Source organism: Artibeus jamaicensis, unplaced genomic scaffold (genome assembly GCF_021234435.1).
Source record: "Artibeus jamaicensis isolate MK-2021 breed Jamaican fruit bat unplaced genomic scaffold, CSHL_Jam_final contig_475, whole genome shotgun sequence".
In the NCBI taxonomy this organism is placed as follows: domain Eukaryota; kingdom Metazoa; phylum Chordata; class Mammalia; order Chiroptera; family Phyllostomidae; genus Artibeus; species Artibeus jamaicensis.
The window spans coordinates 6,260,715-6,288,186 of NW_026521852.1; the positions used below are offsets into that span (position 1 = coordinate 6,260,715).

Consider the following 27,472-nt stretch of genomic DNA (forward strand, 5'->3'; position numbering starts at 1 on the left):
GCCACCCAACCCTAAAGTTCAGTGCTTCCCTTTGCTCTGCCCAGTGGCTACTTTTTGTGGTCATTTGTTTTCTTCCCTCTGTTTTGACTTCTAGGCTCAGGCAGACAAGTATCTGTGTGTGTGTGTGTGTGTGTGTGTGTGTGTGTAAGAGAGACAGACAGACAGACAGACAGACAGACTTTCTCTTGATTTGGGGACTAAGGGTATCTGAAAGAGGTGATGAGTGTCAGCCCTGGGGAACCTGCAGTCTGGTGGACACCTGAGCACAAGGGAAAACCCGCAAGACTCCTTGAAAAGAAATGGGAAAACAAACACAAAACAATAATAATATTGTTATTATTTTCCATCTGTCTTCTACCTTTTTAACATAAATTATTTTCTATAGTGCAGGCCATATGTTATGTGGAAAATGTGGAGTGGTGCAGTGACCTGCAGTCAGGGAGTAGTATTCCAGAAAGGCTTCTATCTCAATCTGGCCTGCAGCCCTTGAGAGTTCATCTTGCTTGGTTTCATTCATTAATTCTCAATCAAATGCATAGCAAGTGCCTAAGTGTCAGGATCAACCACAGCTTTAAAAAAAAATTATGTATAGAATCACACCATTCCTCATGATCCAGTGCCTTCCACCTCTTCCAGTTATTCCCCATTACTTAGCCTCAATCACACCTATTGCAGTTTCTGTTCATTTCCTCTTATTTTGTCTTTGGTGGAAAGGGGGAGCAGTTGCTCTCCACTCACCATGAGTCAGTTATTAGGTATTCATGGGCTGTTATATTTGCCTTTTAATAAATCCAAGCTTTTCTGAACTGCTCTATTGGGGCTCGCTGAGTCTTCCAAGGGAGGTGTACTAAGCCTGTTTCTGGCTCTGCCAGGCAGTGAGGGACAGGGAACACAGCAGTGCTCCTTGTATGGAATAAAGCCAGCTGGAGAATAATTGACAAAATAGAGTGAAAACCTGATACATGTGGAACAGGTGCTGGGGTGTCTGGTTGGTCATGGCAGATGAGAGTTTTCAAAACACATGGTCTAGTGTCTAGTGACCTGGAATGCATAGTCCATGTCCTGTCCATTTCATCCCTGGAGACATCCCAGTTTAGAGAACTGTGGAAGATGTGGGCTCCTGCAAAATGAGGTTTGGATCAGCTTTGGATTAAGCCTGGAGTTACCCCTCAGTGTTCACAGAAGCCATGTTCTAGAGACAAACTTCTCCTCTGGGGACTGAGCTGAAGTTGGATGAACTCTGGGAACGAGATTATGTTACTCAGGGTTTCTGGTTATAAGCAGCAGAGCCAGAACTCTAATATAAAGATTTTGGACTTTACACCAAGGCTGGGAAACTAAGCTTGGAAAATGGAAACAAATGGAGAAGTTGCAGCGAGAATATAGGTTGAAATAACAACCCTGACATGGACACCAGCCCACAGTGTCCTCAGTGTTATGGATAAGATGAGACGTTCACACAGACTACTGAGTCCTGTGGAGAAAAAGGGACAGCACAGTTACTCTCTCAAGGGGAGAGCACCCCAACCCTTGCCTTGACAGGCTTTTATTGGCTTTCTAATAGCATACATCAAAGAAGGTTTTCATTCATTATACTTAGGTTTGCTTTAGGTAATTACTTTTTACAGATAGCAACAGAAGGGATGTTACTGATGACTTCTTACAGATTAACAAGGAAAAAATGTTGCAAATGCAAGGGAACATAAGAGTAACAGGTCTGGTTATATTTCAATCCTTGGGAGAATTAGCACAGACTTCAGGAAGTTACTTTAAAGATATGCAGCAAGTGCTTGCTTACTGAACTCAGGGTGAGAGAGTTTTAGCAAAAAGCAAGTCACAAAGCAGCCTAGGTATAATGTGCCCCTGATTTCCCACAGGAGAACTTCATGGGCGTGGTCCTGTGTGACAACTCGCCCCCCCATTGGTTTTCCATGTGGGTGCTGAGCTACCTTTCCACATCCTGTGAAGTGGTTCCCTACACAACCCAGCACTGGTCTGGGAAGGACCCTTAACGTGTGCTGTATCCCCAGTGCTGGCCGGTTTGGCTGTGGGGTGTTCCTGCTGGTGTCCTTGTTAGCACTGCCCCAGACACCAGATATGGCTGCAACTGCTGCCTTTGCCAAAAAGGTTTTCCTTGTTCTCCTTTTTGCATCACTTATCCCTTAATCCTTCTCAGGAATGGGTGATCTGATGGGCTTTGCTGAAGCCTGGAGGGAAAATATCTGGTGTGTTCAGCTTTGATAATCAGAGATGAGCCTTGTCTTCCACAGCTTGTTGATGGCAACTTTTCAAACATAGAAAGACATTGGGTGGTTAAAACTGACTAGTGCACATTAAAGGGGTCCTGGGAATGAAAGCCACATGGTGTTATGCACCGGTTCATCTGATTATAGCTGGAAATCAGTCATCATTTGTCTGCTTAAGTTTATTAGGCACCAACTGTGTGCCAAACAGTGGATGAGGTGCTTTTCTATTCTTAATATCCTCTGGTACCCACTGTAATTTTGTGAGATTGTGGAGATGTGAAGGAGTTCAAATAGTAGTGTCATTTCTGAAGGGGGCATAGACTCCACACTGAGAATATTGGAGGTGAAGAGGATACTATACATTTTTGGGGAGACAACCTGAAGTGGACTCACAAGAGAGTGTCCTTGTGGGAAATTGGGACTGGGACAACAATGAGGTCATCCTGCTATCCTCATTTCCTACCTTCTTTCTTCCATATGGCATGATGACTTGGCCTTCTTCAGCTCTGGGAATACAGAGATGCTTCTTCTCACTGAGCTAGTGTGCTTGGCCCCTACTCAAAGACCCTTTTACTTCTTTGTGGGTGTCTTCTATGTTTCAGGGTTTATCCAGGTGCTTTTTTGGTGGCTTTTTCACATGCACCCCTACTTACCCTGGCGTGGGCTGGTGAAGTGTTTACCTTGCCAAAGGTCCGGATGGTACTCAGTACTAATGGCTCAAACTTTTTGCCTCTCCCTGCAGCCGTTAAACACAACTGGTGTCCTGAGCTCCTCTTCTGCTACTTCCAACAGGTCAAGGAATAGGACTCGCTATCGGACCAAAGCCTTGAGCTCCGAGGTAGATGAGAGCCTCTTTGGAGGTATCAAGGTAACTCTCACGCAGTTTCTCCAGGTAGCTGTCATGTGGAGGCAGTAACCTATACTAGTGTTGCTTAGGACAAAGCTAGCACTGGGCATGTGACTGCTCCTGGCAACTCTCAGTTGAAGGCAGAGGGGCCTTCTGACAGTCAGTAGTGGATCTCTGACATCAGAGATGTCAACATAAATAGGACATCAGGGGCCAACATAAATAGGACACCTGGTGTCCTCTACCTATTAAGTCCTCATGTCTGCACAGCATTGAAAAATATGTCATAATATTGAAGAGGAGGCTCAGCTGCAGAGAGTTGGATAGTTCCTTAGTGAACACTCCATGAGAAAAACATTTTAGGGCCACACTGGATCAATTTTGCAGTATAGAACAATGTATTTTCCTCTCTATCGAAAAAACAGCACCAGGGCAAAACACCATCATTCTCTTTTCCCAGGTGCTCAGCTAAAACAATTTCTTAGCTTTGGGAAATGAGCAGGTCTTTATTTGCAAATGTTGTACTAAGACATTGATAACTCAGTCTAAAAAGGAGAGCTGGAGTGTTCATTGGAACAATCTCGGTATCCAGGGAGTTCAGTAGGTGAGAAAGAAGAGAGGCAAGTCTAGAAAGACAATGAGACATGGAGAGAAAGGCAGTGAAAGATTAAAAAAGAGAGAGCAAAGATGTCAGTGGTGGCCTGAATCCTGCTGTGAATACCTTTGACAGCGGGAGGGTTGAGGAGAGAAGAAGTGACATCTACCTTTGCTGCTCACCATCTTCACTGTGAAGGGACTTTTCAGATGGTTCAAGACGGTATTCTTCTGCATTTAGATAACCTCCGTTCTGCAGCAGTTTTCCTGCTGACTATGGGAAGAATCAGAGGAATGCAGTTTCACTTACATTTTTTTGTTTTGGGCCCAGGGTGACCCTTCTAGTGAAAGCAAAATAGATTTGGAAATGGCCGAGTTTCCTTCCTGCTGACTAGCAAAAAGGGCGGTCAGAAAGATGCCTTGCTTATTCCTGGTCCTGTTTTTTTGACCTTACTGCTGGGTGAGAGTCCTGGAAGTCTCTCAACCAGCAGTAGGGGGCAGATGGGGCCTGTGGTATGACTGACTTGTGCCCACTTGGAAGCAGAGATGGGCACCAGGTGGCAGCAGCAGTCTGGGACCTCTGTGCAAATGAGGTTCTAGGGAAGGAAGGACTTCCACTGAGGCCACCTCGCTGCCTCTTCTCAGCACCGTGCTTACTGCATTAATGATAAATGAAGATCTCTGTGGTGTTCAAAAGTTCTCTGAAATAAGTGATTTTCTTTTCTTATTAACTTCTTAGTAAGAAAATTTTGAAAAACAAATCATATCTAATTTGTATTCTTGCTGAATTCTAATTCTCTGACTTTCTCATCATATTAGATTTAAGGGCACATCTCCACCAGGCCATTTAGCCACTTCTCACATCCCCCATTTGGACTTCTTTGGGGATCAAAGTAAACTAATCATTAGAAAGTATTTAAAAGTGAATATCATAGATTGGATGAGTCTAACAAATTGTATTGCTTCAAGCCTATAGTGTGGTCTAAGAGAGAGAATTATCCCTCCTTTTATAAATCATGGAAAGAGGATGAGAATTTAGAGGCCTACAATTTTTTAAAAGATTTTATTTATTTATTTTTAGAGAGTGGGGAAAGGGAAGGAGAAAGAGATGGAGGAAAATGTCAATGTGTGGTTGCCTCTTGCACACCCTCTACTGGGGGCCTGGCTCACAACCCAGGCATATGCCCTGACTGGAAATTGAACTGGCAACCCTTTGGTTCACAGGCCTGTGCTCAATCCACTGAGGTGAGAGACCTACAGTTTTTATTCCTGATGTTTTTAGGTAAAGTATGTACACATACTAGCAACACCCTCCGCCCCCTTCCTATCCATCCAGGATTATCTGTGTAAGTTATAGAGAGGTCTTGTTCTCAGAAGAGCCGGTCAGTACCCGACACATCTGGCCATGTTCAAGTGCAGAACAACACACCGCTTTCTCAGTGCCCTGGCTACTCTTGGTTGTCCTGCAGTCTGGGCCCCAGCCAGCCTCCCCTGCCACTGGATAGGTGAAAGCCTCAGGAGAGTGGAATGCTGCACTTGAAATTAGGACTCACTAGAGGAAGTGAGGTGGCCAGCTTCTAAACTGTCCTTGCTGAACTCACAGCCCTCGGCCCAGAGTGATAGCCCCATCGTGCTGCTCCAAGATAAACAGGCCATTCGGAAAAGTTTCACTGCTTTGGGCTTGGACCACAAGCCGGAGACCATCCGGCTCATCACCCGAGATATGGTCCGGGAACTCATGTGAGTATCAAAGGTCATGCTTTGCCTTATCCCAGACTGCACTTCTGCTGAGGACTTGAGGATTCCAGGGCATGAGGAAATCCACCTGGTTTCATTGTTAATCAAGTCTTTTGTCTTCATTTCCCCTATCTGTTTCATGCTTCTCCTTCTTCATTTTTGGCCTCTTTCTTTTTTCCTCTCTTGTATCTGTTATTTCCACTATCCTTGATTCCCATCTTCTTTCTCTGTCTGTCCTTCTGCCTGCTGTGGAACCTAAGGGAACTTGTATAGAGGAGGTGCTTAATGGATCCTTCCTGAGCCCCATGTGTGCACTTGGTAAAGGGAATGGTCCAGATGAATCACTTCCTTTTGGCTGCATCAAGAATCTGAAGCAAAAGGAAACTGACCAGATGCCTAATTAGGCCCTTGACTTCTTCTCAGGCTCTGAGGACAAAAAAAAGGAAATTCCCACAGGCTGTTGGTTTCTTTGGGAATTAGGTCAGCATAGCTCTCAAACAGAGCTGCCCCCTTGCTTGGCTCCTCCTATGGGGTGTAGGCCTCACTGAGTAATGTGAAATGAGCCAATATTGTTGCCCGGTGGTTTAGCTCTTGTGCTAGTAGTTCATTCTCTGAAACCATTCTTCCTGCTCTGGCCCCACCCACTAAAATCTTGAATTTCTAGAAAATGCTGCCTGTGTCATGAGCTGGGGAGGTACAGCTAGGACACAGATCCAGGAGCACTTTATGGTTAGCCCTGGCATCAAACAGCCAGACTTGGTCAGCAGCCTTGTGGCTATCCCTGGGGCCTGAGAATTGGTTCCTTCTTAAAGGGTTCTAGTCCTGAAAATACACTGGAAGTGAAGTAGCCGGTTCCTTGTCAGGGCTGCTGAAAGCCCACGAGACGCTTTTGTAGATTCAGATTATTCCTGATCATTCCAGATTCTAGGCTGTTTCGAACCATGCCTCTTAGTCAGCCAGTATATCTTGGCTAAGTCCCATTTGCTCCACCTCCTGGACCTTCCCCAAACACTAGTTTAATTAAATGAGGTTTCACTTCCTGCCTTAGACGTCTGTGTCTCATTGCCATGTGCCTGTTAAATGGCCTCACCTAGAAGCAGCTTTATTCCTACCCCCTGTATCCCCCACCTCCTCCTTTAATGTATGTCATTTATTTGTAATCATTATAATTACCTATTGGTTTGTTGAATTGTTGGGTGGCTGGAAAGGAGAGGTCTATAGACATGTCTCCAACTGTTGTTGATCAGACATTTTAATTAATATTTAGGGTCAAAGCATCTCTCTGGGCTGAATGGATAGGGTGTTTAGGATTCTTACTAGCATTCATTTCAACCTGTCTGGCATCTCTGCCCTTTTTATGTCATCCTTGAGGAATAATCTATCTTTAAAGTTTAATTCAGCAGCCTTGTTTTGAGTTCTTACTCTGTACCCAACACTGGGCCAGAGACTAGGCTATGGTTAAGACACAGACCATGTCCTAAAGGAGTAATCTAGCAAGGAAACAGGCTTTGCCCAGCTGGCTATAACACAGCCAGTGAGAGCAGACCATGGTGGGTTCAGAGCAGGAGGTGGTCTGTTGGGTCTCCTGGTGGGGGAATCTGCATATGTGTACATTGTGGGGAGGGCTATGGATGGCTATAAGAGATGGCGACATACAAGCTGGGCCTTTTAGAATAAGTTCTTAAAATGTCCCTTTGGAGCCCATGATGCTACTTTACCTTCTCCTGGGACATCTTCTCCTCAGTAGGCCCACAGTGCAATTGGCAGTCTCTCCTCCCACTGGCCATGTTTGTGCAGAGGGTTGGCTGTGATGAGGGGAGGAAGAGAGCAGAGAAGCCTGAAGTGTAATGTGGAGAACTTTCTTTTGCTTCCATTCCCTAACTTTGTTCATTCCTCATGTCAGCATTCCTACAAAGGATCCCTCTGGAGAATCCCTTATCATGAGTCCTGAGGAGTTTGCACGGATTAAATGGGCATCCCATGTGCTGACCAGAGAAGAACTTGAGGCCAGGGAGCAGGCCTTCAGGAAGGAGAAGGAAGCCATCTTGGTACCTAATCCCTTGAGCTCTGGTCTCTACAGATGGGAGGTAGAAGAGAGATGTGCGGGGGAGAGGCCAGCTTCCCATGAGACTGGAGACTCTAGTTAAGGGACCCTGGAACAAGGCATGGATGGAGACATGCTATAGAATAAAGACCAGTTGCAGGAGCTACTAGGGGGAAAGAGGAGGGGTGAGGATAAAGCCAGGGTAAGAAACATCTGGGTTCTGATGGCATGATGGGGTGGAGCAAAAATCACATTGGCTTACCTGTGGTAGTCGAGCTAGTGCCCAGGAAACAGCACAGGGAGCAATACCACACTGATGCAGTCTGGTCTTCTGTAGGATGCAGTGATCACACGTAAGAAGGTCATGAAACAGAAGGAAATGGTTTGGAGGAACAACAAGAAGCTCAGTGACCTGGAGGAGGTGGCCAAGGAAAGGGCCCAGAACCTGCTGCAGAGAGCCAACAAGCTACGGATGGAGCAGGAGGAGGAGCTCAAGGACATGAGCAAGGTTGGGGCTCTACACTTTTTTCCCCTCTTATTCACGTACTGGCTCCAGCTGGAGAGGGGGCAAGGAGAGGGCAAGGTAAGGGGTTCACTGGAGTGAAGTGGAGGTGAGACAGAGTTGCATCTGCTATATAATTGTTGTAATCAGAGGGAGCACTGGCTTTGCCTTGTGTTGGTTGTGTGACCTTTGGCAAGTCGCTTGACCCCCGAGCCTCACTTTCTTCATTTGTAAAGTGAGGCTGGTAAAATTACTTGGCAGAATTAATGAACTCATATATGGGACAGGCTTTGCACACTGTAGATCAATAAATAAATGAGAGGATTTTACTTTTATTTTTATCCTGCTAGTTCAATTCTGGCCCCAGAGGGTGGTCCAGGCATTTGGGTTCTTTTTGAAGTACCTTAGCCGACAGTATAAAGACCAGAGGCTCATTTGAATTCTTCATTGGCATGTGGTTTACTTCCCAACCAAATGAAAAATGTTGACTCCCCAACCCCTTTATCTATGATTTCTGTCTATCAGGTTAATCTTTACCTAATACCTTCTTTTATTTTCTAAAGCTTTTGCTTTGTGGTTCTTATTGATAGTCCTAGGTTTTCATCCCCTTCTACATCACACTGGGCTCTTCCAGCTTAAAAATTTGGTGGCTTGGCCTCTGCAAGAGTGTTTTAGTTTTCCTGAGGATAGAACAGGGGTCTCAAATGGGATTTATGGGTCCCTAATGGAGACCATAACCTCTAAAGTTTCATGGAGATTTTCTTGTCTATATAAGTTTTATGGAGGAGGGATGCCCTTAGCTTTCATCATAGTCCCAAAGTGCGATACATGGCCCTTGACACTAAGACCAATTTCCCTGAAAGAAGCACTTAGCAGGGGCCCAGTAAGCGTTGTTTGAGTAATATTAATGGGAGTGTCAAATATAAGAATGTTCTTGCTTTTCTGGGCTTGTCAGCAGCCATGTGCATTTTCAGCACACTTTATAGTATTCTGCTCCCATTTCTCTCCCCTCCGACTTCTACGCCCTCATGTAGATGCATTCCTCTCTAACTTAGGCCCAGACCTAGTGCCACAATTTCATTTCTACTCCCCAGATCATCCTTAATGCCAAGTGCCATGCCATCCGGGATGCCCAAATCCTGGAGAAGGAGCTGATCCAAAAAGAATTGGATGCAGAGGAGAAGCGGTTGGATCAGATGATGGAGGTGGAACGGCAGAAATCCATTCAAAGGCAGGAGGAACTGGACAGGAAGAGGAGGGAGGAAAGAATCCGGTAAAGAGGTTTTAATGTCTTTCCTTCTGCCATTTCCATGTATCTTTAGGTCCATGTAGGCTTTTAGAGAGGTAAGAGATGAGAAATAACCATTATCATCACCTATTATTATCTCAAAACCTTTATGAAGTGATTTGTGGAACCACAGAACTTCGTAAAGCTTATTTCCAAGATCTTAACAGGTGCTTCATGATCTGGCCTTGATTCAGCCTCATTTGTCATCATTTCCTGCCATCTGCTCTGCATTTTCTCCCATCCTGCAACATGGTAGATCTTGTCACAAGTTCATGATCTTGCCATGTCTTGTCATTCCCACTGTTTTGAGTATCCTTTTTTTTTCATTTCTCCTGGAAAACACTGTAGTATTTTTCTTTTGTTAGTATGTAGTTTACTGTCACGTCCCCTGAGAAACCTCCCTAACTTCTGCAGACAGGCTCAGTGGCTCTGTCCTCTGTGTCCCATCACACTGTGCTTATACCCAGCACACCACTTTTTGAAATGTGGCTCTCTGACCCTTAGTAGACTACATAGTCATGGAGGACAGGGTCCCTATCTCATTCATTTCTGTAGCTCCTTGGCCTAGCAGAGTGTTTAGCTTATTGTAGGTACTTAATACATGTTAGAATGAATGAATTTAGTTCTCTTCATTTTATAGGAAAAGATAAGACCCAGAGCAGATAAATTATGGAATTACAGTGTCCTAGATTTAGTACATCAACCATAAAATACAAAAATCACCTCTATAAATACTACTTGTATGATACTGAATGGTAGTTCTCTTTTTTCATTTGTATTTTGTTCTCTTGCACCATTCATCTCTGGACTTCTAATAGGTACCTGGTACACTATCATAGGCTTCCACTAAAAGTTTATTTAATGGCTAAGTGACTCTTCATCTTTTGCACAAATAGCTCCAATCAAGGAAATATCTTTGCCTTATTAGGCAGCTCTAATGATTTGAGCTGGTACTTGTACTGAGTTCAAGCCTGCTTCCATGTAACTCTTACTCATTACTCCTGTCTATTTAATTTGGAGTCATAAAGACATTCAAGCGTTCTATCTGAATGACTTTTTTATTCTTTCTTCTAGATTATCATTCTAATCTGTGTCTTCTCTCATTCTCCCAGACTTTACTCATATATAATGGGGTCTGGGTGCTTCCACATTTATTGACATCTGAATAACACATAGGGAGCCACAGCAACAGTGGTCGTAGAGTGTGGTTCCACATACACAGTCTGTTCACTAGTATCGGACAGTCTCAAAATGTGAAATAGGATATTAGAAAGACAGTTGACAAACTATGCATGGGGTGATAGCCAAGGCACTGGAGGAAGGAGAAGCCATGGGCTTTTGAATTCTTGAAGCTCTGTGAAGAATCTGTGAACTTTGTGAAGCTATGTAATTACGAGAAGTCAGCTCCTTGTGATTAGTCTGGAAAGGCTTGGGAGGTGGTAGGATTTCAGAAGCTCTTTACATGCTGAAAGAGAGAAGGTGCATTATGATGTGAGGTACACTCTTAGGAGCAAATGAAGAAAGGGAATATTAAGAAATATGAACCCCATTACCAGGAACTCAGAAGAGATCCCCTTGAGACACTGGGGAAGGACTTTGGTCTGGGCTCAGGAGACATAGCAATGGGTAAGGCACTTTTCTAAATTGTTCCTGCCACACCTCCCATCCTGGGAGTCATTTGGGTGAAAGTTGGAGCATAGAGACACAGATCCTTGATTTCTAAAACAGTGTGGCCCTGTTTCCTCCAGAGGAAGACGGCACATTGTGCAGCAGATGGAAAAGAACCAGGAGGAGCGATCGCTGCTTGCTGAGCAGCGGGAGCAGGAGAAGGAGCAGATGCTGGAATACATGGAGCAACTCCAAGAAGAGGATCTCAGGGTAACAGGGCTGGACAGATATGCCAAGTTCCAGCAGCACCAGCAATAAAGCTCTCCAAGATTTGGAGATTCCAGGGCATGGACTAATGTTTTGTCAGGCACACGATCACTTCACAATATCATACCATTAACTTCTTTTTATTGCCATTTGAACATTTATTTGGCTTTGGTGCCATGCTAAAGATGAGCAGTGACTTGGATAGAGACAGCCCTTTCCTCCCTGGGACCTAGGTCCAAAACCAACATGTTCATGTGAATGAACACATAAAATAAATATACGGCTGCTTGCCCTACACAAATAAACAAGGGTATTTTTTGGTCTCCCCTCAAATATCTAGGGATATTATACATTTTGTAGATGAACAGTAGCAGTGTCAGAGTTTCAGGCTCCTGCTGTTACCTCATTCAAAGTACATAACATCCTAGTGTCATTAATTGTGTCGAGGAGTAAAAGTATGCATACTCTTTGCATAAGAAATGATGGTATACCTGCCCAAACTAAGTAGGCTTAAAAATATTCTCTTCCATTTGCCTTCTCTAGTCTATTGCAGTATAAAAAAGCACAGCAAGGACATAGCAGGCATTTGGAGTATCTATTATTTTTCCCTAATTTTTTTACTTTTGAAAAATTTATACACACAGAAAAGTTGAAAAAATTGTATCACATCCATCAATGCTTTACTGATTTAATGATTGCTAATATTCCTTAGTTGTTTATCTCTCTTAGATGTATATGTGTATTTTGTTATTGTTAAACTGTTTAAAATAGTTGCTGATATCTTGACACTTTGCTGCTAAATGCTTCAGTCCACTTCTCTGAAAAACAAAGCAACAAAGTATGCATGTCAACAATACCATTATGTTGTCTACCATTATCCCCTGACAAAAAGTTGAATCCAGTGATTCTATATCATTTAATATTTAACTAATATTCAAATTTTCTCAATTGTTTAAAAAATGTATTGCGGTTGTTTTCTTTTTTCCAAACCAGGATCACTCACTTAAGTCCCTTTAATCTGTTTTGATCTGGAAGAGTTGTTCTGTCCTTCCTTTCTTCCTTCCTTCTTTCATTTATTCATTCATTCATTTTTAAAATTAAAAAAAAAGTTTTCTATTGATTCTAGAGAGAAGGGAAGTAGGGGGAGAAAGAGAGAGAACCATCAGTGTAAGAAACATCAATCAGTTGCTTCCTGCACATGCCCCAACTAGGAACTGAACCTGCAACTTAGGCATGTGCCTTGACTGAGAATCAAACCTGTGACCTTTCGGTTTGTGGGATGACACCAACTGAGCCACACTAGCCAGGGCTCATTCATTTATTTTTAGAACACTGATATTTTGAAGCATCCAGGTTGGTTGACTTGAAGAATGTCCACACTGTGGTTATTTCCTCATGGTGCCATTTAACTTGTGGAAGATGTATGCTTTTATTTCTCTCTTCCTTCCCCATGTTCATGGATGAATGAGTTGTCATTTAATAGTGCATTTAATAGTGGTGAGTGACAGGGAGTCCCTGAAGAAGTCTTATAGTTATGAAGACTTCTCAGAGTACCTGTGGTATGAGAGGAAGATCACCTGGATAGTTAGTGAAGACGAGGGACCATGTAGCCTTGTGAACTACTTGAGAAGGCAATCAACAGTGCAGGAAGACAGAGAGACCTGGTCAAGTTCCTGGCTAAAGAGAGAAAAAGGACCAGGAAGGAGAGGTCTGGGATAAACACATAGGGAAAAGAGTGAGAAATGGAAGCTGGAAAGTCCGACTAGATTGAGGTGAGTGGGGATTAGTGGGCTCACTGAGAAAGTTCAGGTGTCATTGAGTCAACACTATTACATTGATGTCTCATTGTCATTTTGCTGTTCTTCTAATAGGCATTTGTCTGAGTCTCCAGGAAGTATTGTTAGGCAATTTTAAGGTAAAAACCTGTGCTTCTCCAGCTCACATTTGCCTTACCATCTCAGGGTGGTGTGAGGACAGCTTTCCTCACCTTGCTAGCAAGATGGCAAAGAGTGAGGGGGGTTCATCTGGGGTTGCTTTGGAATGGCTTCAAAGATGAGAAACAGGGAAGGTTCTTTGGTTTCTCAGAAATGAAATGAACCAAGAAAAACAAAACAAATAAATAAATAAATAGGCAAAAAATAAATACCTGATTGTATGATATATATCAGAGATCAGCAGCTTTTTTAGCTTTAAGGGTCAATGAGATTAAATAATGTCTGGGGTACCAACGACAGGCCTAAAACTGAAGAAGAAGGTAGAAAGGAAAGGAAAAAAGGGAGAAGGGGAAAAGGAGTGTGAGAGTTGGAGTGGCAAAAGGGGAAAAGTGGATTATGCAAGGAGGTAGGTACAGTGAGAGTGAGGGAATGCTGGTAGCCACGACTCAGGCTCCACATGGACCTGGCTAGAGGCAGACAGTGCTGTGCTGACCTGGTTCAGAAAGCTTCCTGGGAGAAGAACCGCTGAACTGGGCAGTGAACCAGGCTGGGGGAGAGAGAAAATTGATTTGCCCTGGGTGAGGCAGGGTAGAAGCTGGGTTGAGAAGGTTTTGGGAGACCAGGGAGGGGTTTAGCCTTTGAAGAAATGGAAGGAGTTGGAAACTGTGGAAAATAGGGTGAGTTAGTGGGTAGAATAATTTGAAGTAAGGAGTCCAAGTTTATTTGGAGGGTATAGGGAGAAAGCTGCACAAAATTCCTGTGTCTCTCAGCACAGAGTCTTGAGAATATGCTTGGCTTAGAAGTTGTCTGATCAACAGGTGCTTCCAAAAGCCCAGGGCTGGGAAAGGCAGAGGCTTCTTCCTTAGAAGGGATCTTGCCATTCAGTGTCACATTGGTTCTCTGATCTGTATCACTCATGTTTCCCTGTGCCTAAGATTTTTTTTCTCACATGCCACTCATATTGGTTCCCACTTCCCTGCCTCATTCAGCAAAAGGTTATTGAGTATTTTCTGTGTTCCTCTCAATTGGGCTACGTGTTGTTAAGAAAGAGAAAGTATGACACATGATCCCTGTTCTCCAGCTGTGACAGAATGAACACACAGAAAATTCATGGGACCTACAAGGTGGTATATTATTAAATCTCAGGAGATGTGGCACCATCTTAATTGCAGATAGATAATCAGCAATGAAGAAAGAATTAAAACTTGGGGCAGTTGAGTGAGATTTCCAGAGAAGATTGGAACTTTATTTTAGATCAGATTTTAAAATTCTGGCTCTGCAGTTTATTAGCTGTTTAGTCCTGGGAAAAATCACTTGAACTCTGGGCCTCAGTATCTTCATCTGCACAAGAAAAGATAACAAGGCGTAACTTTCAGGATTTGGAGATGTGTTAAAGTGTCAGAGATGGGCTTATGTTCTCAATAAATAGAAAGTACCCAATTAGGGTAATACTTATTTATTTTTTTATTTTTTACTTATTTTTTTAAGATTTCATTTATTTATCTTTTAGAGGGGAAGGGAAGGAGAGAGGAAGAGAAACATCAATGTATGGTTGCCTTTCATGCATCCCCTGCTGGGAATTGGCCTGCAGGGAACTGGTCTGCAACCCAGGCATGTGCCCTGACTGGGAGGGTAATACTTATTTAAAATAATTACTATTGATGACCAAAAGTTTGGGTTTAAATAGAAGGAAATTGAAGGCAGGAGGAACACATCATGAGCAAAGCCTTAGGGATGGGGTTTAGCATGACGTGGGAGACACTGATTAGAATTTTAAGATTCTACACTTCCTGAGAGTATACACAGACCAACAGTGTCAGAGGCCACCACAAAGTCAAGTTGAATGAAGACTGTAAAGAGGCCACTTAACTGGAAGAGATCATTGACAACCTGTGAAAGAACAGCTGTAGCAAAGGATAGCTTTGGAAGTATTTGTCTCCCTGCGTCTATGTGTGTCTCTTTATCCTTATATGCCAGTATTTTTGGTCTTGTCCCCTTCTACTCTGAGGCTCTCTTTTTTTTTGCTGGTAGGACATGGAGCGAAGGCACCAGCAAAAACTGAAGATGCAAGCTGAGATTAAGCGCATCAATGATGAGAACCAGAAACAGAAAGCAGAACTGCTGGCTCAGGAGAAGCTGGCAGACCAGATGGTGATGGAGTTCACCAAGAAGAAGATGGTAGGGACCTGGTTTCTGATGCCTGGGACTGCTGACCAGGAATGAAGTGTTTTTCATAGGGAGAGGCAGGCCTGAGAACTGAAGGAACTCCAGGGCAAGGCAGCACCATCTTCATTCTAAAACTTTAGTCCTTAGTTCAATGTCTTGGCTTCTTTTTCTCTTCATCTTGGCCAGTCCACTTATTCCTTAACAGAGAAAAACATGGAAAAAACACCCAAATTAGGGTGTTATTATCCTTGTTAACACCTTTGATTAGATGTGGGAATGAGGGTCAGGTGCAGCCAGGGAAGAAAATTAAGAGTATTGGTGAAAGTAAAGTTTTCTGTGGATTCCTCATAACCTGGATACGATATACTCAGTAATTATGAGTCAGCGTCCCATAAATTTCTTGTGAAAATTATTATATTTGGCATCCTGTACTGGGTGTTAGACTCAGAAAAGAGTCTTTTTTATCCGCCACTGTAGAATCCATAAAAACAAATGAGCCATGGAACAGAGAACAGTACTTGCAATTGTTATGAGGGGATGATAATAAAGAATATGCATGCTCATTCTGGAGCAAATATGGGATATTGAAATGATTGGGTCTAGAGCAGGGGTGTCCAACTCATTTTCACCGGGTGCCACATCAGCCTTGTGGTTGCCTTCAAAGGTCTGAATGTAGAGCTCCTTGCCCCTAGTTAAGGAGTAGTTACATTTATACAGTCCTAAAATTACATTCAGCCCTTTGAAGGCAACCATGAAGCTGATGTGGCACCCGGTGAAAATGAGTTCGACACCCTGGTCTAGAGGAGTGGTGGGTAAAAGAAGCTTCTAAGCATGGTTTAGATGGAGTGAATATGAATTTATATAAAAAGAAATGGAAGGACTCAAGGTGGCAGGAAAGTTATTCAATTCTATGTGTGTTGGTCCTGTCCTCTAGTTTTGAGGTTTCATAATGACAGAGGGCACATTATATTTCTCTATAGTAATAAGTTTTAATGATGGACAAGGGGAGGGTGGGTATAATTTGAAAAGGTATATGTAATATACAACATACTCCAAATGCAAACCACAGAAAATGAAGCTCAACAAAGCTTATTTGTTGGCTTTGGCTTTCTTATTAGATGCAGGAATATACAGGCAATAGTGAGAATGCAAGATGAGGGTCATAGATGGTTTGTGCATAATAGCGATCACACAACTGCTGTTTGTTGAGTGCTTAGTTTGTACACAGGCTCTGCATCAAGTACTTCACAAGTGTTGTCTCATTTATTTAATCATTACAGCCACCTTGTGAACCTAGTCACTGATTGATTCAAAATGTCCTGAATGCTTCAATGTGTGTCCACTGTCAGTTTAGGCTGAACATACCTACACTCATAGTTTGGAACTCAGTGGCTATTTCTCTGAATGTCGAAGTTGGTAAACAGGTTTGCTGGCTGCAGCAGAGCATCTGTGGTGGTCATGATAAGAAATGAGGTGGTGAGGTGACAGAGAGCTGAGAGCAGTTGTTGAGGATGACTTGGATCTTGAACAGAGCTAGAAGATGGAACAATGAGAAATCATATATTTCTGGGCAGGAGAGGAATATGTCTTATCTTCATAAATGGAAAGAACATTGGCAGAAGGAGTTACAAGAGGTCACAGCCCACTGTAAGTATCCAACTATATGACAAGCCCTTTGCTGATCTCACAGTGATCTCTGTTGTTGCAGCCAGGGCTGCCTCTTTAGAGCTAATTGTCTGTGGAAACCTCCAGAGTTTTCTGCCCTGCCATTTAGAGCAAGAGAGAACAGAGAGACCAGCTTGACACACAGAATGTGCACAGCTTAGAAGTGGGCAACTCATTGAGCTGCACCGAAGTCTAGGACAATAGAATGAGGGCTAAGGAATGTTTCTTATGGGAAGATCACATCTCCACACAGCCTGAGCTATTACCCTATGATTTCCCCAGAATGGTTGTTGGGAGACTGTGTTTGGTAAATTTTTAGGGATATATGTTATTTCAGAGGAGTAGCAAAGGGAGTTAATTTTGATGGTTCACTTCTTGGGTATTTGCCAACCACTGTGGGACTGCTCAAAGCATGTTGGCCATTTGCCTAGGGACTAATGAGATAACCTCCACCTGTTAAATTTTACAAGCCAAGCAGGGAGCCCCAAGTTTTACTTCAAAAAACTTGGCCCAGTGTAACTTGTTACAATTGTAACTTGTAACTTGTTACCTTGTAAATTGTGAAGTAGTAGAAAGAGTATAAAGGCTATACTCAGAAAACCTGCATTCAAATCCTGTTTGATAGCTGACTAGCTATGCAATCTTAGGCAGGACCCTTGATCTCTATGAATATCAGTTTCTTCATCTATAATGTCTGTCTCATGAGATATGAGGACCCTGTGGGATAATACAGGAGAAATCATTTTATAAATGCTAATTGGTTTTATGTCCTTGCATTGCTAGTCATTTTACCCTACTAAGAGTCCAGGGATGGTAGGGGAGATACAAGACAGACTGGTACAGGGGCTTGATTTCTCTCTGCAAGGCTGTCTCAATGAGAGCAATTCTACAAAGCGTTTCTTTTTTGCAGGCTCGAGAAGCAGAGTTTGAGGCTGAGCAGGAGAGAATCAGGAGGGAGAAAGAGAAGGAGATTGCCCGCCTGAGGGCCATGCAAGAAAAGGCCCAGGATTACCAGGCAGAACAGGTACTGTTTAGTCTCTGCTTCCCTCTACCTCTCCCATTTACTTAATTATTCCTGTGACAGCCTATAAAATGGTCTAAAGGGTGGAGAGATTTACAAGAAAGGATGCTAGTTATCTAGACTCCAATCATCTAAAGAAGTGGGCCTGTGCCCAGTGTCTATGGCAGTAAGGACCCAATGCGCATATGGGCTTAAGGTTCAAGAGAAAATTTTTGTCAGCTTTGTAGCTGACAAAATTTTTCAACCTTAACTTTTAAACCTTAAGAATTTTCAACCTTAACTAGCCACTGAAATGTGTCACCAGAGGAAACTGAAGCATCTCTGTTATCAGCAGCTTTAAAGATTGGAAGCAATTTCAGGACTACCTGGATGTGTTTGAGGTATAGGAAAAGAATTGGGATGAATAAGCTGAAAGGACAAGATGACTCCCTCAGGGTATCTTCTGACTGAAAGTTCTATGATAGGATTTCATTTATTCTTTCCTAGAATAACCTTGTTGCTAGAGAAATTCATGGACCTTCTCAAAGCAGTTTGTGTCAAAGGCTATGAAGGGGGTGTCTTCCCTCAGGTAACTCGTTGTTTTGCAACTGTACTGGTATTCCCCACCCTCTCATTTCCCAGGATGCCTTGCGGGCCAAGCGCAACCAGGAGGTTGCAGACAGAGAGTGGCGCAGAAAGGAAAAGGAAAATGCACAGAAGAAGATGGAAACAGAGACCAAACTGCGGAAAAGTCGGCTGGAGCAGGTGGCTTTAAAAGAGCACAGTCTTGCTGTTCAAGTGCAACGGGACCGAGATGAGTTTGAGAGGATCCTTCGGTAGGAGGGGTGGGAACCTTGGCTTTCTTTCCTTGTAGTGTGGCAAAAATGTCTGTGTTGGGTAGAGAAGCTTTCTGACCACGTCCACGGACAGATGCACATCCACCTTGACAGGGTTGGTGGGTCCATTCTAATTAGATGAATGGATGAAATGTTTCAGATACTTGAGCTGATTAGAGAATTGAAAAATGGCATCTGAAAGTGCTGAAGGAATTGGGGATTATTGGGATGATTTATCCTGAAGTGTTAAGGGTGTAAGTAAAAGTATACCTCTTGTCCTTTCTGTGAACTACCTCCTGCCCCATGTTCCCCTGCAAGTTAGGGATGAAATTGCAGCAGGGAAGTTGAGGAGAGATGGAGAAAACTTCAAACACTATTGGTTGTGGGTCATTGGAACGGGGTTTTAAAGAAGGTCTTTGCCATTTGTTTGACAAATATGTGCTAAGCACATAAATTCAAGGCTCTGTGTTGCATGCTATGGGAAATATTAGAGATGAACAAAATACTTGCCTATTCTATAAGGATGTCAGAGACTCATTTAGATGAACATCACCTATATCTGTCCATGTCTTCTGCCTCACCAGGTCTTTATCCTTTTATTTTTGTTTTTTTCTCATGGCTCAATGATAATTTCACCACATAAATGAAAGCTAAGTGTTCACATTTCTTACTATCACTGCCTTAAAGGAGTCAGCAGTCACAACTGCTCTGGTCTGTCACCCCCAGATGTGGCCCCTGGGGTGTTCTCCAGTCTCTAACTGTTCTGGTCTAACTGGGAATGACTCCATTCTTGCTTTATAAGATCTTAAGCTCTATAAGATTAGAAAATTTCAAAATGAAACAAGCCAAACAAAATTCGAGTGTGTGGGTGTGGGGGGGGGGAGTTGGGATAAAAATTAATAAAATTGTGCTGAGATAAATAGAGATTGAGTGGCAGTCTGGTTTTCTTGATCTACATGTGCTAGGTCCTTTTTTGGGGGTTGGTGTTATTTTTTAAATTATTTATTTATTTATTTTTAGAGAGAGAAAGAGAGGAAGAGAAACATCAATGTGTGGTTGCCTCTCATGCATCCCCTCCTGGGAACCTGACCCACAACTTAGGCATGTGCCCTAACTGGGAATTGAATCAGTGATCCTTTGGTTGGCAGGCTGGTACCCAATCCTGCCTGGTGAGCCACACCAGCCTGGGATAGGTCCTTCTTTTTAGTATAGCCATTTAGTTGAATGTCAGACCAGGTCCTTGGATCCCTGGCTAGAGGCAGAGCAGATCCATAGCAATTTCTGTTCTTGTCAGAGTCAGGTTCATAGTCTTTTATTGTACTGTGCACTTCCAGCCTGTCCCTACAGGCTGCAATGCCCTTTGGCTCTGTAGCTTTCTGTTCCCTGTCCTCAAGAATCGTGCCATAGTTTCTGGATACCTGGTAAAGAAAGCAGCTTCCTTAATGACCTCAGAGATTTTGCTTCTGGGCTGCTGTCTGCCTTTCAGATGTCTGCCTTCCCCAGCCTCTATGGCACAGGACATCTGTATTGCCTTTAGCAGGGACTAGTAAATGTTAATGGAAAGAAATTAAGGTTCTACTTCTGCCACTGACCCACTTATTTGTTCTTTGCTCTGTTTGCCTGAAGCATATATACTAGCCAGGTATTAAAGCTAGACCAGCCCTTTGGTGAAATTCAGTTTTAGCTGTTCTAGGTTAGTACCCAGTGTCTCCAGCACCATGCAGCCACCACTATGGGTGTCTTTAAGTGTTGGGAGCATCTCTGCCATAGCCAAATTTTCCTACTTCAAAAGTACAGCCTTGTGGACTTCCACCAAGATGGAGGCGTAGGTGGAAGCACTGTGCCTTCTCACACAACCAAGTTTAAAAACAACAAAGTTTTATCAACAAAAACGCAGCCAAACCACAGAAAATTGAACTACACGGGAAGTCTGACAACAACAAACCCTTCAGCCAAACTGGTAAGAGGGGCAGAGCCAGCAGCAGAGCAGGGTCAGGCAGGAAAGATCCACCGGACCCACCTGCACTCGACCCAGGTGGGCAGGCAGTGGGGGGACCCACTGAGGGTGCAAGGCAGTGGACCCACTGAGGGCTGATCGCGGTCACATATTTGCACACAGACAAACCAGTGAAGGAGCTAGCAGTGAGACGGACCACACAGGCCCCAGCTGCAGGAGCCTGCAAGTGGCAGAGAGAACCGCCATTGTCCCTCTCTGACCCTGCCCCAACAGAGAGCGTCACAAACCAGTGACCAGGGTGGCCCCGCTCTGGTGAACAACTAAGGCTTGCTCCTCATACATAACAGGCGTGGACAGATCAAAACATGGCTCAAGAACAACTCAGAGCCCCAGAGCTGATAAATCTAAGCGATGAAGAAATAAGCCAAACTTTCAGATGCACAGTTCAAAACACTGGTGATCAGGATGCTCACAGAACTGGTTGATTTTAGTCACAAATTAGAGGAACATATGAAGGCTAAACTAATTGAAATGAATGGTAATGCACAGGAAACCAATAGTAATGGAAAGGAAACTGCAACTCAAATCAAGGGAGCAGACCAGAAGGAAGGAAAAAATGACCAAACAGAAAAGAATGAAGAAACAAGAATTCAAAAAAATGAGGAGAGGCTTAGGAACCTCCAGGACATCTTTAAACATTCCAGTGTCCGAATTATAGGGGTACCAGAAGGGGAAGAGGAACAGTCATGAGTGGAAACCTTATTTGAACAAGTAATAAAAGAGAACTTCGCCATTCTGGCAAAGGAAATAGACTTCCAGGAAATCCAGGAAGCTCAGAGAGTCCCAAAGAAGTTGGACCCAAGAAGGAACACACCAAGGCACATCATAATTAGCCAAGATTCAAATGAAGGAGAGAATCCTAGAAGTAGCAAGAGATAAGGGGACAGTCACCTACAAAGGAGTCCCCATCAGACTGTCAGCTGATTTCTCAAAAGAGACCTTACAGGCAAGAAGGGGCTGGAAAGAGGTATTCCAAGTCATGAAAACCAAAGACCTACAACCAAGATTGCTCTATCCAGCAAAGTTTTCATTTAGAATGGAAGGACAGATAAAGTGCTTCTCAGGTAAGATCAAATTCAAGGAGTTCATCATCACCAAGCCCTTATTATATGAAATATTAAAGGGACTTATCTAAGAAAAAGAAGATAAAAAAGATGAACAGTGAAAGGACAGCAAACTCACATTTATCAAGAACCACACCTAAAACAATAGCAAACTAAGAGGACAGCTAGATCAGGAGCAGAACCATAGAAATGAAGATCATGTGGAGGATCAGCAACAGGGGAGTGGGAGAGGGAGAAGGGGGGAGAAGGTACAGAAAATAAGTAGCATAGACAGTAGATAGAAAATAGTTAGGGGGGAGGGTAAGAATAGTAGGGGAAATACAGAATCTAAAGAACTTGAGACACGTGTCCATGAACTAAATTAAAGGGGGGGATGGTGGGAGAGGGGTGTGCAGGGTGGAGGGGAACGGAGCGGGGGGAATAGAACAAATGTAATGGCATAATCAATAAAAAAAAGAAAGTCAGCACTTTCTCTTCTGATAAACTAAGAGGGTTTTGTTTTGTTTTTGGAGTAGAACTTTTAAAAGGTATTTGCATAGTATAGAAGAGTTTCTGGGAGTGGACCTCATACCCCATGTATAGCTAGAGGGAAATGATAAGTGAAGTGGTGCTTTTGGTACCTTTGTTTGGGTGTGAGTGATCCCAGGGGAGCAGAACAGGTGAGAGATCCCTGCCTGAGATGATTTTACATTTTTTTATTATGTTGAGAAAGAAATAAAATGATAGCTCTGGATGGTTTAAGTCTGCATTTCCTCTGAGATATGCATATATTTGAGTTTTTCTGAGCCTATCTAGTCTATATTAGCCATTTCCACCTCCTCATGTCAGGGTCCATGAATTATTCCTGTGAAACAAGCTCTTTGGTCCATGAAGTATTCTTGTAAAAAAGACTCCTAAGAGGAATTTGAAGAGTTGGAGCAACAAGGGAACTAAGAGATGTTAGGCTGAGTTCCTTTCTTCTTCTAGCAACTAAGGAGAGTTTGCATGACAGATTTTACCACTTCCTTTTTAACTTCCTAAGTATCTCTTTCATTGGTTTTGTTATGTTATCATTACTGTTCATAAGAAGGAAGAAAGGAAAGAATAAAGGTAGAGAAGGAAGAAGGGAGAGAGAGAGAGAAAAAAAGATATCTTAGAACAAGCTGGAGGAGAGTTATGCTTTGTTATGGGACAGAAGAGTAAAAACAGTAGCTTCCAGTGAGTGGAAACCATGGGTGTAGGACCAGCTACCTAATCTGCAGGACTCAATGAAAAATGAGATTGTAAGGCCCTTTGTTTAAAAACTATTAAGAATTTCAAAACAGTGACAGCAGAGAATTAAGTCAAGCATGGGGCCTTTCTAAGTGTGCGGGTGGCATACCTTTGCATGTCCTGGCTGGATGGGAGGGGGGAGCATGTGCAGAGGCAGCCTTGGAGGCTGATCTCTGAGCCACAAAAAAGGTTCAGAGTATGGGTCTCTGAGACACATCAACTGGAGGAGCCCACCCAGTGCCTTTCCTTGGTAGGGGCAGAGCAGCCTAACCAATTCCACAACCTGTGTCCCTCCTCCAGGGCTCAGAGAGAGCAGATTGAAAACGAGAGGCTGGAGGAGGAGAAAAAGGCCACAGGGCGCTTACAGCATGCCAATGAGCTCCGGCGCCAGGTGCGTGAGAACCAGCAGAAGCAGGTGCAGGATAGAATCACCACCTTTGAGGAGGGCCGGCGCCTCCAAGAGGAGGCACAGAAGCGGCGTGAGCGCATTGATGACATAAAGAAGAGAAAGATTGAAGAGCTGAGGTGCTCTTCCCCAACTCCTCTCCCCTTCCCCAAGGGGATGGCAGGGCTGGAAAGCTGGGATTCAGGGAATGAAGGGGCATTGCAGAGGTGCTCAGAGAGGTTGCCTTCTGAAAGCAAACCTCCAGCAAAAATTCCTGAGATTTGGGTGTTCCTGGCTTTCTGGGAACTACTTGGAGGGTGATGGAGATTTGACAGGAATATGTTTGGGAGATAAATCCTGGGAGTAGGTTTGAGAATGCAGAGCCCCAGGTTCTGAAAGCCTACCCAAAGTTGACTGACATCCTGCTGCCTCCTCTCTGGTTCTACCCTCCCCTTACACCTACCCCTTGCTTTTCCTGCAGAGCTACTGGCCTTCCTGAGAAGTACTGCATTGAAGCTGAGCGCAAAGCTAACATCCAGCTGGCCACCTCTGTGAATTGAAGGGTGCCTCTAAGCTACTCTGGATGCCTGCAGGGGAAGTTTCACCCAATCTCTGGGTGTCCATGATTGCTGCTGACATTTCATAGTTACAGATTAAATCTATTCTACTTCTTTAAGGAACAGCCCCATTTCCTTGTGTGGGGATGTGGCTACTACAGGGTAGTGAATGTGGAGCAAAATAGATTATAGGAGATCCAGGTGTGGGTGGTGTGACACTCAGGGGCTGGGAATGCAAGGATACTCTTCATGATTGTCCTTTTAAGCGAGGTAGTTCATTTGTTCTGGTGGCTCATGGCCTTTTTGTGACCCTTTGGAGTATTTCCATCATGTCAGCTTTTAGCACAGTCTAGTTGCCTCCATTCCACACCCAACTCAGGCATTTTAGGGCTGAGGCAAAAAGCTAGAGATGCTCTCAGGGAGAGGCTAGGGCAGGGTTGGGCTGAGGAGAACAGGGAAGGAGGCACTGGGCTGCCCGAGGCAGAGGTCTTACTAGGTTCCCACCTATGACTCAGACCACATCTGTGAAGTAGGTGGTGTCTGAACCTAGGCTTATCCTCCTGTCTCAGCTCTCTCCTTCCAGAGCCCTTTCAACTCCACGCAGTGCCACAACATAGACACCTGCCTGTCCCATGGCTTGGACATGGTGGGGGCAGTTGTAGGTTACATGAATCAATCTGAAGCCAGCTTCAGATGAAGAAGTGTAGCCACCTCTGAGCAGGTGAAGCTGGTTTGGGGGAGAAACTCAGGGTTAGCCCTTAGGGTTGTCCCCCTCTAGGAATTCCTGGAATTGAGTCATGATGTGGAAGAGAGGTTCAGTTTCTCCTTTCTGGATTCCCAAGAAGCTGTGCTTCGGGACTGGCCTGACTCATCTGTTAGAACCTTGTCCCTAAAAGTGGGACACTCCTGACAGCCAGGTCAGTAGCTGGCATCTGGGCTAGCTGGCCACATCGGGGCATCTTTTATAAAAACTCCAATCATGAGTGGAGTTTTCTGCTGTCATTCATGAGTGGCAATGGGAATAATTACAGGGAAAAGTATCTGGTGTTAACTGGGGGCTGGTGGGGCCAAGCATGATAGCGTTGGCAGAAGCAGCAGGAAATGACATGAGTCCAACTTGCAGAAGGGAGGAGTGAGACCTTGAGACAAAGAAGAGAGAAAATCAGAATTTGTGAAAGATTTAGTGACTTAGTGAGCCTGCCAGCTCAGGAATAACTAGCCTCAGTCTTTTTGCTAGAGGTTGGACCTTTGAGTGGGCCACACTTTCTTCTAGGGTGGCTTCAGCTCTCCTTCCTAGTTCTCAGAGGATGAAATGAGCTCTATATGCTCCTCCAAGCCACTGAATCAGCTCAGAGGTGTCTGGGAAATTACGAAGAGGAGAGTGGTACTGGGGAAATCTGGGGATGAGTAGGAAGTGCTATTTGCTGTGTTCCCTCGATTGATGTAAAGACGTAAGAAGCCTGCAGTAAAAAAAAAAAGTGCCTAAACTACTGACACTTAGTTTTATGGGTCCTTGATTGGCTTCCCAGCTCCCTTTCTTCTGCCCTCTGGTCTTCCTGTCCTTGTAATGTCAGACTGGGCTTGTGTAGCCTGGAAAATCCAGTGGTTGGGCTCTATCTTGGAGTACTGATTCAGATCTTCAGGCAGTGACCACCTGAGCATTTGTCCCCCAGCTTCTGTCTAGACTCCATGCCCCCACCTGCCCACATGTGCCTGTTGGCTGTGTCATGCTCTGCTGTAACTTGGAGGCTGTCTCAGTACCGCTGTGCCTGCCAAATAAGCAACTCCACTTGGTCATGACTCAGCAACCTGTCCTAGTGGCCAAGTCAGGCTGCCTCTGACTCAGTGGGGTGCTGGGCTGTCCTCTGAAAGCCAGCATCCACATCTGTGACTCAGGTCTGGGCATGAATTGGTCTCAGTAAAAGCACTTTGATTAGGCTCAAATAAAAGGGGCCCCCAAATGTTCAAAGCTAGGCAGATTTTTGGGGTGAAGAAAGGTGGCAGCTATTTAGGCGACAGTGGAAGGGAGATGCTGGAGTCTCAGACAAGAATTCTGAGCCATGGGTCCTTCAGAGTTCCTCACATGCATGCCTGGGGGAGAGATGAGGATGGGGAAGACTCATACCAGACCAGGAGTCTCTTCCCCCAGCTTAGGCAGCTGCCAAGGTGATCTACTCCCCACCTCAATTCCCTCTCCCTTTCATACTCTGAGAGAGATACTGACAAATGACACAAATTTTACCTGGAAGAAGTTCATTTTCAATATCATACAAATCTGGAGTCCCAGAAACTGACTTTAAATAGCATAGACCTTCCCTCTGTTTTAGTTCCCAGCCTCCCAGCTGGGATGTTCTTGCAGTACAAGCTCTGCATTTCTTCCTGAATTCTTCATATCTTCTTGAGTTAGGGGGTCACCATTATCTCAATGCCCTTTGATGACTTTGAGACTGGGACAGAAATAGGGTTGAAATTTTAGGTGGCTTCCTTAGGAGACCCCTGGAAAGAGAAGTCAAGGCAGTGGGAGGGAATGGGGGGCAGGAGAAAGTACCCAGAGTTGTGGATCTTTTCTGCATGGCCCCAGGGGAAAGACACTTGGTCTCTGGGCTAGTGAGTATGAGCACCAAATTATAGAATCTCAAGGCAGGAAGGGACCTCAAGGACCCTCTGGTGTTTGAATCTCCTTTGTAATTGCTATTCAAATGGTTGGAGCTTGCTTGCACTTTCTGAGATTCAGGGTGCTCGTTACCTCATAAAACAACCCAAACCATCTCAGGCCAGCTCCAATGCTCAGAAAGCTCTTAATACTGAGTCAATATATATCTTCCTGTGCATTCATTGTGCATTCCCAGTGCACTGGGACCACACTAAACAAGTTTAGGCCTTTTTTTTTTTTTTTTTTTTTTTTTTTACACAATGCCCCTTCAGATATCTCCTGCCCCAGCTCCTTCACAGCCTGATTCCAGGTGGGGAACTATCCAAAATATTCTGGAAACACATGACTCTTCTGAACATTTTTTGGGAGGAGGGAGGGATGAGTGGGTTGTTGGATAGAGGCAAATGGGGAAAATCTGGAGCCTTCTACTTTATTCTTGGGCTGGGCATGTCTGCTGCCCTGGCTGAGCTGTATTGCTTCAGTCCCCTCTGGCACCACCTTTCCCACACTCCTTCCCCTTTCCCAGTGTCCAGGCAACGTGAGAAAACATGGAGAGCAGAGGGAAGGCTGGTCAGGACAGGCTTAGTGGGGAAGGCTGCAGAGCAGATACACCCCTGGCTTAGCTCTGCCACCTGCCAGCTCCCACACACTTTCCTTGACAACTGCCTGGACAGCAAGGCAAGCCTGGGGCCTCCATGGGGGCTGGGGGAGGACCACAGTTCCTCTCTGCAGATATGTATTGCAGGAATCCAGATAGCAGAATCAAAGACAAAATTTATACAAATTCAAGGGTCAGAGTCTCAGTGGGCAT

General features: G+C 44.2%; 1 protein-coding gene across 2 annotated transcripts; it reads left to right on the forward strand.

Annotated features, from left to right (window-relative positions):
- Positions 1 to 2,941: 2,941 nt before the first annotated feature.
- Positions 2,942 to 25,932, forward strand: CFAP45 (cilia and flagella associated protein 45). 2 transcript variants are annotated; one of them, XM_037130700.2, is made up of 11 exons: positions 2,942 to 3,114; positions 5,291 to 5,427; positions 7,328 to 7,472; positions 7,806 to 7,976; positions 9,065 to 9,243; positions 11,007 to 11,136; positions 15,099 to 15,245; positions 17,809 to 17,922; positions 18,541 to 18,734; positions 23,367 to 23,591; positions 23,933 to 25,932. In XM_037130700.2, the coding sequence occupies exons 1-11, from the start codon at positions 2,959 to 2,961 to the stop codon at positions 24,009 to 24,011; spliced, it is 1,677 nt and encodes a 558-aa protein (XP_036986595.1). In that variant the 5' UTR covers positions 2,942 to 2,958; the 3' UTR covers positions 24,012 to 25,932. The 2 variants fall into 2 exon arrangements, with proteins under 2 accessions (XP_036986595.1, XP_036986596.1); XM_037130701.2 differs by having other exon boundaries at positions 23,367 to 23,457.
- Positions 25,933 to 27,472: the final 1,540 nt, after the last annotated feature.